The sequence below is a fragment of the Sander vitreus genome, chromosome 10 (genome assembly GCF_031162955.1).
Source record: "Sander vitreus isolate 19-12246 chromosome 10, sanVit1, whole genome shotgun sequence".
Lineage (NCBI taxonomy): Eukaryota > Metazoa > Chordata > Actinopteri > Perciformes > Percidae > Sander > Sander vitreus.
This window is the reverse complement of record NC_135864.1, coordinates 31897721-31912733: the sequence shown is the minus strand read 5'-3', so window position 1 is coordinate 31912733 and position 15013 is coordinate 31897721. Positions and strand designations below refer to the sequence as shown.

Sequence of the window (15013 nt, the reverse complement as noted above, 5' to 3'; positions counted from 1 at the left end):
AGAACACGGTGGAACATCTACAAGCTTTCAATTTATTTAGGCCAAGTGCATTAGTGATATCTTGTTGCTGATGAGAATCAAGAGAATATTTCATTTGAATTCTAACATAGAAAACCTGAATCTGAACACAAAAGCACAACAATCCTCATAATTACTCCGGTGTCATCGCCTGGCGGTACGACCACGAGGGAGGGTTGTCGCAACATGCAAAACAACCCAAACGGGGGTAAACAATGAATGAAAGAATGAACTCATTATCCTTTTTCAAAGCGTGTCTCCTGTCAAAAGCGGAACAGACTTTTGTATGTTGACACTTGGCTTACTGTAGACAGCTTTAAAGAATACAAACAGAGAGTGGGAGTCATTCCCCAAATTGTCTGTGTCTGAGTGAAGTTTCAGGGTTGCAATAATCAACTATACTGGTGTAAAATATATCCCAAAACTTAACAGTACAGCTCACATGTGTGGGGAGACAGCTGCAGACTAAAGACTGGGACAAACCGCTGCGCTATGAGCTAATTTGGTAATCAGACACAGTGAAATAAGCCGGCGAATTATCCATTTCATAATAAAAGGAGACACATTTGCAACAAGACAAGGACTTTTCTGTATTAAGCCGGGAGCTATTTAGGATAACGCCATATATATATATACATATATATATATATATATATATATATATATATATATATATATATATATATACATACATACACACACACACACACACACACACACATCAATGGTCATAGCCCTTAGAATCTTAGCTAATGTTAGCAATTAATTGCGGTTAAACAAAGAAATGGCGATAACTGTATGTTAAACAAAAATTGCAATTAGACAATTATTTAATAATAGTTGCAGGTCTTTGTGGAAATCATACTTTATTATTGTATTTTTGTTCTCTGAAAACAAGAAAGAAGAAGTACTCTGCTTGCCAGACCACTGACCGAATGCCTTTACTGTTACATCCAACCAAACATCGTCAGAACGATATCCACTCTGCTTGTACGCTGTGGCTCACACAGAACAGAGCGACTCACATTCTGGCAGAACAGATGTGTCATAACTCAGTAAAAGGTTACACCCACAGCATGCTGATTTATAGATGATAAAACCGCAGCTGATGAAGAAGCCACATACACAGACGTAGCTCGCTAATACCATCTCTAAAATATCACCACAGACGGATACACATGGATACTTAAAAGGACTGTACAGAGCCGTGCATTTGCCCAGCTTGGAGATTAATTTGTACCAAAGCTCAATCCATCAATCAATTTTTTTGTCACATGAAATAGTACGAGGCACATTTGAGTGAAATGTTCTCTCGTCAGCTCCTTAAACTTGTGCTGGCACCTTAACAAAGTTTTCACAAAGCACAGTTACCTCAACGTTTGTTATGATGGGGATTAAATTAATGCTTGCACACGTATGAAATGTGTATATGGGTTCTATACCTCAGTTCATTATTATTTCTCTCACATCAGACGGCTGAAATTGTATCCAATGTGTCAAAACATTCTTGCATCAGTTACTGATGTGGTTCCACCATTGTTGACGTGGGTTTTAAGGCTGGGGTGTTATCACCTCATCCATTCTATGTTATTGGCTTTTCTTGGTTTTTGACTGCAGTACAGTGTATTATGGCTTCTTAAAGAAAGCAAGAAAAGGCAAGGATAGACAGACGCTGAGGTAAACAGTGACTGTATGTCTCTTTTTTTACCTGCAGTGTCTGATTAAAGTGGCGGTGCCTCTCAGGGTCCTCCTGGCACTGTCAACACCGGGCGTTTTCACACCTGTGGTTTGTTTGCTCTGGTCCGAATCAGTTGTTGAGCTTGTAAACTTGGAGCAGGGTTTCCCCCAGTGTACTGCAAGCCTGGTGGCCCACCAGGCCTAAGTTGCCGCCCAACAGGCCTTAGCCACTGGGAATTATTTTTTAATGTATTTTTAAGACGTCTTAAAACTTTTTTTAAATTATCAATTTCGCGATTCCATTCATGATTCTGTTATCACAGAAACTATTGGGCTCCACATTAATGCTTCCATCAGTCTGTGACTTAGGGCTACACGATATGACCTAAAATCAAAATCACGATTAATTGCACATTTTACCTCGATAAAGATAAATGAACAATAATTAATCACATTGTTCTAAATCATCTTTTCTGAAGCCCAAATGTTTCCAGACGACGGACACTGCGTTTCTTTTGGGCACAAGTTGCTCAGGTGACTCGGACTCGATCTTTGAGTTATCCTCCGTTATGCTTTCCATGCGGCTGATTGGTCCGGGCGAAGTCACGTGACTACACATGCAGTAGAATGTTTTTAAGGAGAAAGTAGGCCTATCAACAGCAAGAAATTATCGAAATTATCGTCATGGGAAAAATATGTCGATAACAGCTTCAGAATTTCGACGTCGATACATTTTTGATTAATCGTCCAGCACTGCTGTGACTGGCCCCAGCCGGGCCCTCGTCGAAAAAAAGATACTTGCCACCGGGCTTAACAACTTTTCTGGGGGAAACCCTGTGGAGTAGGGCTGAAACGATTCCTCGAATAACTCCTCAAAGCAAAATTCTTTGCCTCGAAGCTTCGTCAATGTAACTAACGGTGTGCGGCTCACTGTGTTTCCCCACGGAGGATTATTACTAGCGCACAACAGGCTGACGCTTCTGTGGACACAAGAACGACGGCGCAGATTACAAATGAAGGAAGACGAAAACAGCGAGGGGTCCAAGAGAAGAGACAGGTGAGAGAAAACGACAGAAAGTTTGGGATCATTTTAAGCTGCAAACATGCTGCTACATCATCTAAGTAGAAAACATCCAGTCTACTCATCCATTCCACGGAGCGAACCCGACACAAGGTAGCTAACTAACGTCTGCTGCTCTCGTCCACCGCGCTTTTTTTTTTTACACAACTACAGCATGCAACTCTGCAAATAGCGATGTTTTACAAACAATTTAAAAGTCGGTTTGTAGTCTAACTGTTTTTGCTACTAATCTTTAGAAACTTAGCTGCTGCCAGAGACAAACCAGCCCCTCCTCCCAGCATGGCTACTTAATATGCATGTGAATGACGTCATCGGACCATGCCGGTGATGTCTGCATTCTTTATTCTTTCTCCTCACTGTGTATTAGGCTTCTGAAAATGTGTCCCCCAGAACAGTGTAGTTGAATGGACCCGCTGTAAGCTTTGTACCGTCACATTTACCCTCAGCTTAGTGAACAGCTCTTTTGCATATCCAGTGCAAAGAGCCAGAGGCAAGAAGGGGAAGGGGGTGAAAAGGATTAACATTTGGGTCAGCAAAATGTATTTTTTTTCTTCTTATGGGTCTTGGAATTTGGCAATAAAAATGTTTGCTTTTTCTAAAAAAGGAAAGCTGTCTTTTGTATATATACAAATACAAAAGACAGGTTTCCTTCTTTTTAGTAAACAGCAATAATAAATATATTTACTATTGCTGTTTACTAAGTATTTGTTATCCGATTACTCGATTAATCAATGGAATAATCGTTAGAATACTCGATTACTAAAAGAATCAATAGCTGCAGCCCTATTGTGGAGCAATGTCCCCTTTGGTTTCACACATCCACAAAAAATTCAAGCGTACCAAAATTCGTCATTACAAACCACGCAAGAACGTTCAATCCGCTTATTGGTCAGATTCGCGAGCGACGTTACTACGTCTACTCTGGTCACAGAGACTTCGCTCTGCTCTGTCGGCGTCTGTCTCCAACTTTAGCGGCGGCTGGTTTGACCATGGAGATGCGAGTGACGACGAGCTTGAAAAACATTGCAAGCTGCTACAGTTTGCTGCTCTGCTGCATCGCAGATTGCAAAGCACGACTGACTACAGGAGCCATTTAGCTCAGACTTGCGTTTCAGTACAAAGTTGGTGCGGTTGAGGTCGGATCCCGTTCTCACCACAAACGACCCGCTCCAGAGATTCATTGAAAGCAGACCGAGACCTCCGTTTGTTTGGTCCGTTTTTGGTGAGCGTCCGAGTCTGAATGCCGCGTTCATGCCTGCCCAAACAAACCGCACCAAGGGGGAAAACCAACTCTAGTGCGATTCAACTGAACTAAATGAGGCAGCCCCCTACGTGTTCTGCCAATCTGCAGTAAGAGGGCTGTTTTCTCAATAATGCATTCAGATTAAAAAAAGTGAAGCTCAGGTACTGAGTCAGACAGTAATGAACTACTGCAGCATGTTCTAATGAAAAACAACAGGCAGTTGAGCTTCCTAATGACTCACCATTCTCACTATGTTAAAAATAACCAGTTATACTGATGAGGCCACTGATAACTGCCAACAATAACTGATGCATTAAATAGAACACATTTCCATGTCAACATATGTACATTTCAGGTGGTATTAATATAAAGTCTGTTCCTTACAGCACTAAGGTGACTCTGGACACAAAAGATTCAGGACATACATTTTCCTTCGTAATTATTATGGGATATCATGGGATCCTAACCTGACGCGCCTGATGGTTTGTTACACATAACCATCCAAGAAGCCGTCATTGGAAACCGTTGAGAAAAAGGACAGAAACTTTCAAATTGGCTGAAGCATCTGTCTATCAAACTCTTGCCGAAGCCAACTGGGAGAAGAGCGAAAACATGTTTTCCATTGAGGAAAGCCTTCAGTGTCATTTTTTGCTCTTTTCTCAATGAAGAAATACACTCCAATTCTGATATACAGTGGAGAGAACAAGTATTTGATACGCTGCCGATTTTGCAGGTTTTCCTACTTACAAAGCATGTAGAGGTCTGTAATTTTTTTTCATAGGTACACTTCAACTGTGAGAGACGGAATCTAAAACAAAACTCCAGAAAATCACACTGTATGATTTTTAAATAATTAATTTGCATTTTATTGCATGACATAGGTATTTGATCACCTACCAACCATTAAGAATTCCGGCTCTCACAGACCTGTTAGTTTTTCTTTAAGAAGCCCACCTGTTCTCCACTCATTACTTGTATTAACTCGTTACCTGTATAAAAGACACCTGTCCACACACTCAATCAAACTCCAACCTCTCCACAATGGCCAAGACCAGAGAGCTGTGTAAGGACATCAGGGTTAAAATTGTAGACCTGCACAAGGCTGGGATGGGCTACAGGACAATAGGCAAGCAGCTTGGTGAGAAGGCAACAACTGTTGGCGCAATTATTAGAAAATGGAAGAAGTTCAAGATGACGGTCAATCTCCCTCGGTCTGGGGCTCCATGCAAGATCTCACCTCGTGGGGCATCAATGATCATGAGGAAGGTGAGGGATCAGCCCAGAACTACACGGAAGACCTGGTCAATGACCTGAAGAGAGCTGGGACCACAGTCTCAAAGAAAACCATTAGTAACACACTACGCCGTCATGGATTAAAATCCTGCAGCGCACGCAAGGTCCCCCTGCTCAAGCCAGCGCATGTCCAGGCCCGTCTGAAGTTTGCATTTTGGTCTAAACTCCACTCGCCGTGTTTGGAGGAAGAAGAAGGATGAGTACAACCCCAAGCACACCATCCCAACCGTGAAGCATGGAGGTGGAAAGATCATTCTTTGGGGATGATTTTCTGCAAAGGGGACAGGACGACTGCACCGTATTGAGGGGAGGATGGATGGGGCCATGTATCGCGAAATCTTGGCCAACAACCTCCTTCCCTTAGTAAGAGCATTGAAGATGGGTCGTGGCTGGGTCTTCCAGCATGACAACGACCCGAAACACACAGCCAGGGCAACTAAAGAGTGGCTCCGTAAGAAGCATCTCAAGGTCCTGGAGTGGCCAAGCCAGTCTCCGGACCTGAACCCAATAGAAAATCTTTGGAGGGAGCTGAAAGTCAGTATTGCCCAGCGACAGCCCCGAAACCTGAAGGATCTGGAGAAGGTCTGTATGGAGGAGTGGGCCAAAATCCCTGCTGCAGTGTGTGCAAACCTGGTCAAGAACTACAGGAAACGTATGATCTCTGTAATTGCAAACAAAGGTTTCTGTACCAAATATTAAGTTCTGCTTTTCTGATGTATCAAATACTTATTTAATGTAATAAAATGCAAATGAATTACTTAAAAATCATACAATGTGATTTTCTGGATTTTTGTTTTAGATTCCGTCACTCACAGTTGAAGAGTACCTATGATAACAATTACAGCGTTCTACATGCTTTGTAAGTGGGAAAACCTGCAAAAGCAGCAGTGTATCAAATACTTGTTCTCCCCACTGTAACTGAGTGTGTTTACATGCACAGCAGTAACCGGGGTATGGGTCTTACCCCGGTTAAGTGAACAACCGGGTTATGCCAGTTCTCCCTATGTACATGAGCGGGGAAGAATGGGAAGAATAATGGGAGTAACTCTACCTCAGGTACAGTAGGTGCCGCACTGCCAACGCACAACTGGCTTTTTCTTCCGGTTGACCTATGTCAAAATTACCCCGACCGCCACTATATTAGTAAAATGTAACAACTTAATGTGTCATTAACACACTCTTGTCACAGTGTAGGAAATCACAGTGCTCTCGCCAGATGACTGACAACTTGTTCGCCTCATTATATCTAACCAGTGTAAGGAGGAATTAGCAAGCTAACTTCCTTAGCGTTAGCTAACTAACGTTAGCGGGAACTGTTCGGTACCTCCACTTTTTTGCCGAGGCACAACTGTGTTTGGTGTTTTAAGCCCCCAACATCGTCTTCCAGGCAGCGCTGGGTTAAGGTTAGGGTTAGGTGCCTTGAAGTCGACGGTCGTAGAGCTGCCTTAAAGTCGACGTTGGGGGCTTAAAACACCATCGAGCAGACACAACGTTGACAGCCCCGGAGGTGGACAATCTGTTTAGCCATCTCCCGGTTTCCGCTGCTGCCTCGGCAATGACGTAAAACAGATGGATCGCAGACTCTTTGCTGCCGACGGCCCGTCGCTGATTCAGGCAACGCTGTTTTGTTGTATGGTCTCATAGCAACGACTACGACTCACAGCGCTGATGGATTATTTCCGGTTCAAAAACTACTGAAGGGGAGTGGGGAGGGGCAGTCGGAGCATACGCATAAACCGATCATACTCCGTTTAAGGTGTATACATGCAGGAATAGCCCAGTTACTGAAGGAGTTCTCTACCTCTGTTAACAGGGTTATGATAACTCTGATTTTATCCAGGGTAAGATGTTTACATGGCGGGGTATTGCCTTAACATGAGTATAATCATTTTTTTAAACTGCATTTAAACGCACTGACTGAATTCTACTGCAGTATCGATGCTAACCTCTTTAGGAGCCGCCATTGTTCTTTTCACACACACCTAAACCACGCCTGAAGCTGCCAGTAGCTCCACACATAGGACGCTGATCGGTCCGAACCACGGTGGTGCCGTGCCACGTAAATGGAATCCTAAATAATCACACTATTTTCTGCCAATGTAACAACAGTTCAGGTTCTTTCACATTAGAGATTTCTGTATTTTCTTTCCTTCTCTGTGCTTCTCATTGGTTTAAAGTGTGAATGTTGTGTACTTCCATGCACCAATCAGGATCAAGCAACATTGAAATCAGAATCTAATGACAGAGTGTGGCTTGTTTGGTCGCTGTCAATAAATATGATCAAATCACACCATACAGCCACCCTTTTCAGCAGCTGTATTACGTTTGTATTCTATGTCTGCTGCCTTTATTTTCATTGTAAAACATGGCTCTTGAGAGGTGCTACAACAGAAACTTACTAGCCAAAGAAACTATGTCAGCCTTTTTTGAAGGTATAGTGCGTCATTTCTGTCTTCCCCATAAGGAATTCAGGGTAATGACAACGAAGCTGTCGGCGGATCCACACGATACAAGCCTTCGGTGATCTCGCACCACCCCCACCCCTCCTCCACACAGTTGCTAGTAGCCAAGAAGGACACGGAGGATTAAAAAAACATGATGGACTCTTCAGAAGAGGTCATTATCTTCACTCGCTTTTTTGCGCGTGAAAGTCGCCGGACGACACCAGTTTCTGAACGTAGAGAAATGCAGAGAGAGAGTTGTGTGGAGCTTAAATAGCTTCGTATCAACTAATTTGGCAATGGCTTAAATGTAACAGACGTATATTAATATAAAAAAGTTACACACTAAAGCGTTAATTCCCATGTCATTGAGTCACAGCAATCCACCTCATTAATGACTAAAGGAATTAATTAAACTGGCTCTGGATGTATTTCACTGAAGAGAACACAGGAGTTGGCATTTCTGTCCTACCCCTTTGTGATTGGTAAAATGTTTGAATTTGAAAGCATAAAGGCCAACTGGTAGGCAGGTGAGTCAATCTGTTGGCACTACAGGAGGCACAGAATGCAAGCAAAACCACCGATTCTGTAGCAACAGATCAAGTGAAGTGCAAATGATTAATTAACATGAATGGTCTATAAATAAAAAATCTATGCAAGAAAAGATCTCAAAAATAGACTTGGCTGGGAAAGAAGCAATTATCACCATCACGCTTTCACACTTAAACCACATTCATCCCTCCAAAAATAAAGCTCTGCTCAGGAGACAACACTGCTCCTCGCGCTAAAATGAATGGAAAGTTATGTGTGAGCATGAAAGAAATCCTGTTTACATGTTTAGTTTGACAAATTCCAAATTGTCTGTCATGAACAAAAACACAAATTCTCTCCAGCAGAAAGGACCAGTGGAAGACACCGCCCTAACTAGGGATCGACCAATTATCTGGGACAATATTTGTCAATTTGCAGATTATCTGTATCGGTGTATTATTTTACCGATAGTCGAAAAAGTAAATTAATTAAAAAGAGCGCTACTTTGGCTCCGTTACAACTGTGTCTCTCCCTCTGCTCCGGTTTCAGTCAACACTTCTGTAATTATTATTAGAATAATTATTATTAGTAGACTAGTAGTTATATATTATTTTGAAATTGACGTTTACTGTAGTTAAATTTCGTATTTTTTTTTGTTTTTTTCAATAACATAATTTTTTATGCAAGACATACTTGTATCAGAGAATTTTTACACTCCGGCATTGCTACTTGTGTTGGAGTTTGTAACACTCAAAATCTTGACTAAAAGATTTTCCTTTTTACTGTAAATGCATATCAGTTCCAAATATCGGTATCGGTATCAGCCCTGAAAAACCAGTATCAGTCAACCCCTAGCCCTAACTACAGCAGACTAGGGATAGACTGATTATTATTGGCTAATTATAATAATTGGATGATTATCGGGCCGTTTTTTTGTCAGTTTGCAGATTATCTGTATCAGCGTTTTATTTGCCTGATAACCGATAAAGTTAATTCATTAAACGTGCTTTACTTTGGCTCGGCTACAGCTCCGTCTGTCCCTCTACTTCGGTTTCACTCCCCACTGAGTCTGGCATCATGTCCTCTGACTATCTTTTACTGGGTATTATGTTGAAAGTTTCTCATTTATTAAATAATTGCTTAAAGCATTTAAACTAAGTTTTGTGTTGGAGTTTGTAACATTCCAAAATCTTAATTTTGACTTAAAGATTTTCATTTTCACTGTAAATGCATATCGGTTACAAATATCGGTTATCGGTTTCATTAACTACTAATAATTGGTATCGGCCCTGAATAACCAGTATCGGTCGACCCCTAACTACACCACACTACACTACATAACACTACAAAATCATGTCGTGTCTACAAACTTATTCATGGGTCTGCATGTTGACAGGGTGTAGCCCCCCCCCCCCAAACAGAATATCTTCGATTTAATGACACATCTACAGCCCTCGGCTTCTTTAAGCAACATCAGAAAGTTTACCTTTTCTTTTGAAGGCCGGGCTTATGAGCACCAGGGGCGTATTGACTTCTGGCTCTGAGGAGCCACCGTGGCTGCCGGTCTCCGACATGCCGTGGTCTCCACACAGCACCAGCAGGTAGGGCAAGGACCCCTCCGCCTCCTGACAGAAGCAAACACACAAGGTTAATTGACTCCCACTGTATGTGATCTGGCAGAGCAAAACCTCAAAGCTCTGAGATGTCAATAAACTTGGCACCAAACGGAACAGAAGAAAAAAAAATACATCCAGTTTTGAGGAACAGAGCAATAGAATAAAATGACTGAGGGTAATAGATTGCTTCCCCACATATTTCTGATATTATTGTTATGATGTTGGAGACATTTAGAAGCAGCAGAGGAAGTAAATTATTAAAGCATTACTTAAGAAAAGGAAAGTCGAGACAAACCCTTTCTCTGTGTCTCCAGACTGAATAAAACACAGTAACGGCAGCAAACAAACACAGGATGAATGGCTTGATGAGGACGAGCAACTTTGATCCCGCTCGGTTCCTCCCTTAGTGATTCCCTTTCAACTAAACTCATAAGAACCTTCCATTGACTAGAACTCCGACAAGGATGCCTTATGAGTCATGGCAGTGGGGGCTGATTTAAAAACACAACTACAGATGTAAACAAAACAAAAGCTAAATCTTACAACTAGAGATGGCCCGATACCATTTTTTGCTCCCCGATACCGATTCTGATACCTGAACTTGCGTATCGGCCGATACTGAGTACTGATCCGATACCAGTGTGTCATATATTTTATTATGTTTTAACAGCTGTATACTACTGTCCCTGTATGGATGTGATATGATTTCTATCTTTGTTGTCAGTCTGGCTCAGGTTAAACTCTTTGTGAAACATGAACAAACACAAACAATGAACGCCCCAGAACTTTCTGTTATTCTCCAGTTTGACAGTCAGTTATAACGGAAAAAGAACATCAATAAACTACTTTAACGTAGATTTTCTTAAGGGCTTTATTACGTGGTATTGGATTGGTATATAAACTCCAGTACTTCCCGATACCAGCGTTTTAGGCAGTATCCGAGGATCGGTATCGGAACGTCTCTACTTACAACGCATTATAATACTACCAACAGACTCCTCAGTTACAGTGTTGTGTAACACATAGAAGACAAATAAAATAAAAAACACAGACTTTTTGTCCATCAACCTTGCATTAATAGACAGCCTGAAAGACAGGAAAAGCAATGATTGCTGAAAGGCTGCGATCAATTCTGCTTTCATGTTTGGAAGCCAGGTCCGGCTTTCACTGAGGATGACTTTATCTGAACGGGTACACAGAAAAGGCCAATGTCAGCGGATTCAATTAGCCGTAGCTTCATCTGTTAGTTGGAAATATTTAGCTGAAGAAATGCAAAAAGTAAACTCAAGAGTAATTCATTATGCATTGTAGAGCAAATTCAAGCTTGGCCAAAGCAACCTAAACACAGACAATCCAATTGTATGAAATAGTGTTAAATAAATCCTATTTATGAAGCATTCATGAGAACACATTTGGAACATGACAGTGGTGCCAATGAAGGGGTACTTGTTAGGGCTGGGCAATATATTGATATTATATTATATATGAGATATTGTCTTATTTTTTGGATATCGTAATATCCTGATATGACATAAGTGTTGTCTTTTCCTGGTTTTAAATGCTGCGTTACAGTAAAGTGCACGTCAGTTTCCGATAGAATGTGCTTCAGTTACAACTCAATAACAAGACAGTATTCTTCTGTCAGGACTAGTCTATATCCACGATGTTCCACTTCTGGGATTGCTACGGTGGCGCAGGAAATTCCGCTGGATGCATGTCTTTTCAGCCGGACGTCCATAACCTTCCTCTTTCTTTGTATCGGCGTTCTAAACTCCGGTGGATTTCTGAACTACTCCTCAGATCTCTGCAGGGTAAATCCAGACAGCTAGCTAGACTATCTGTCCAATCGGAGTTTTCTGTTGCACGACTAAAACTACTTTTGAACGTACACGTTCCACCAAAACAAGTTCCTTCCCGAGGCTATTTTGCAGCGGCTCCATGCGGAGCTTAGCGCCGCCCAAGACGATTGTGATTGGTTTAAAGAAATGCCAATAAACCAGAGCACGTTATTCTCCCATCCCGGACTGCTGTGTGGACTAGCCAGACCCTCCTCCGCGGCGCTGTGGAGGAAGGTCTGGCAAAGCGAGACTAGTCAGGACCGAATATTATAAGAAGTAGGGGTGGGGAAAAAATTCAAGATCGTATGTATCGCAATTTTTCTTGTGACGATTTTTAAAATCGATTCTTTTCCCTAGAATTGATATTTCTTATTTATTTTTTACCAATGATTCACCTTCATATTTTCGGTTTATACGGTACCGCTGACGGCGACTACATCACATCTGTTTCCAGCAAAACAGACCGAAAGCAGAAAATGCAGAAGATCCATGTTACGTACTTCTTTACAAATGAAATAAACGTCAGACTGACTGACTGACTGACTGACATGTGATATGCATTGTTCTTAGAAAACAATTAGTTTATAGAAATGTCTCATGATATATTGTCTCTTGAAGTGTAGTATTCAACTTTGGTTTTATTTGTTCTGTCGAGTCACAATACTTCTAGAACTGCAATAACTGAAAATCGCAATTCAAATCGGAACACGTTATCGTGAAAGAATAAAATCGGAACAAAAGCATATCCTCCCAGCCCTAATAAGAAAGAAAAATACAGATACAACATTACTACATGGCTCAGATGACACGGAGCTCTGCAGGTCAGGTTTAAGACGTTTTACACAGCAGAAGCAGCTGCCCAACCCTAAAATGTGAAATATCCAGAAGAGAAGATTGAGGCCATGCGATCTCCATTAACACAAGGTCTGATGGAAGTCTTTATGACCAGCAGGTTCTGCTTTCCAATCATGTTTTAAAGGAGAGTTTTTGCGCCTGTCCACTCTGCATGTCTCTGCCCCTAATATGAACCCGCTGAAATAGTCTACTCGCATTACATTACAACGGAAACTTTGAGTGCTGTAATTTGATTACTACTCTGCAGCAGGAACCATCATTCCTTTCACTACTGAAGGATGCAACAGCAGCTTAGATGTGCAGTCAAGCGTCAGTCAAAGTCGACATGTGAAAAGCATGTGCTGATCAGAGAAAGCGTAGTTGTTTTTGTAGACTCTTCTAAGGTATCCTGTGGAACCCCACGTGGCTGTCTAAATTTAGGTCAAACCGGGAGAAAAGAACAGCCATAGCCTTTCACTAATGTGACTGAAGCAAGACTTTCAAATACATTTCATTCAAAGAGCTCACTGGGAGCATGGTTGAGGCTGCCATTGCCCAAAAACACACAGATGTCGCCATGAGCCTGCACAGACATGAGTTAACAAGACAAAATTAACAACTTTTGGGGATGTAGTGAAATGTTGCAGCAATATTTCCAGACATACGCTTCACTGTATCTATTGTAGAGCCGGGACGATATGCTTTTGTCCCAACTAGATTCTTTCACGATACATTACAGTGGAATAATACAGTTTTTAGAGACAATATATCATGAGACATTTCTAAAAAAACTAATTGTTTTCTAAGAACAATGCATATCACATGTCAGTCAGTCAGTCAGTCAGTCTGACGTTTATTTCATTTTTAAAGCAGTACATAACATGGATCTTCTGCATTTTCTGCTTTCGCTCTGTTTGGCTGAAAACAGATATGATGTAGTCGCCGTCAGCGGTACCGTATAAACAGAAAATATGTAGGCACATCATTGGTCGATTGGTCGAATTGATTTTAAAAGGTCCCATGGCATGACAATTTCACTTTATGAGGTTTTTTTAACATTAATATGAGTTCCCCCAGCCTGCCTATGGTCCCCCAGTGGCTAGAAATGGCGATAGTTGTAAACCGAGCTCTGGGTATCCTGCTCTGCCTTTGAGGCAGTAACAGAGGCTGACTGACCAGGGCACAGAGGAGCTCGACAGCTTCCAGGCTGAATTTCGGGAAAGAGACTTCAGATACAGTATTAGGGGACCACTAAGGCCTATATAAAAGAGACTTCAGATACAGTATTAGGGGACCACTAAGGTCTATATAAAAGAGACTTCAGATACAGTATTAGGGGACCACTAAGGCCTATATAAAAGAGACTTCAGATACAGTATTAGGGGACCACTAAGGTCTATATAAAAGAGACTTCAGATACAGTATTAGGGGACCACTAAGGTCTATATAAAAGAGACTTCAGATACAGTATTAGGGGGACCACTAAGGTCTATATAAAAGAGACTTCAGATACAGTATTAGGGGACCACTAAGGTCTATATAAAAGAGACTTCAGATACAGTATTAGGGGACCACTAAGGTCTATATAAAAGAGACTTCAGATACAGTATTAGGGGACCACTAAGGTCTATATAAAAGAGACTTCAGATACAGTATTAGGGGATCACCAAGGCCTATATAAAAGAGACTTCAGATACAGTATTAGGGGACCACTAAGGCCTATATAAAAGCATCCAAAAAGCAGCATGTTATAGGACCTTTAAAAACTGGTCGCAAAAAAAAAAAAAAAAATCACGATACATATGATTTTCTTTTTCTTTTTAACACCTCTAATCTTTTGCGAAGAGTAAACGTTTACAAGCATATCAGCATTTGGCCTCTGTTGTCTCTCTGCCATTTCAGAGATGCTGAAGGATGAGAGAGAACAGAGAAGAGGGAGATTGTAGGCGCGTGTTGACATGACAATCTAAATACAAGCTACACAGCTGGATGACAACGAAACAATGCCCATTAACAAAACACACACACACACACACACACACACACACAGCACCAAGACAATATGCATGCACAGCTGTCAGGCCTCACACTGATCAAAGGCAAATTTAAAGATAACAGAAAAGCTTAACAGTTTATTAAATCTCTGTGGTTGCTGCAACAGATAATATAATAACTGCTGGACAAATTATCGGAGTAATTAAATGACCATCCAAACATTTCTCACGCTGAAAAAGTCCCCTGATAGCGTCACATTAATATATTAACTATTGATCATGACTTCATATTTGCATATTTCATTTATTAACCATATAAGGACATGCATATTAGTCCCCAAATTACTATTCCAAAATTGAAGTGTAGCCTAATGTTGAGCTGAATGGATTTTAATAGAGAAACCGATGTTGACAAGCAACAATTACATTAAGCAGCAGCCCAGACAC

At 41.3% G+C, this 15013-nt stretch overlaps 1 protein-coding gene across 1 annotated transcript in view; it reads right to left on the bottom strand.

Moving 5' to 3' along the window:
• pigg (phosphatidylinositol glycan anchor biosynthesis class G (EMM blood group)) overlaps positions 1-15013 on the bottom strand; it is a 108949-nt gene that overhangs the window by 70217 nt on the left and 23719 nt on the right. The window contains exon 5 of the mRNA XM_078261151.1: positions 9771-9909. Within this exon, the coding sequence (XP_078117277.1) occupies positions 9771-9909 (139 nt within the window). The remainder of the gene's footprint in view (positions 1-9770; positions 9910-15013) is intronic.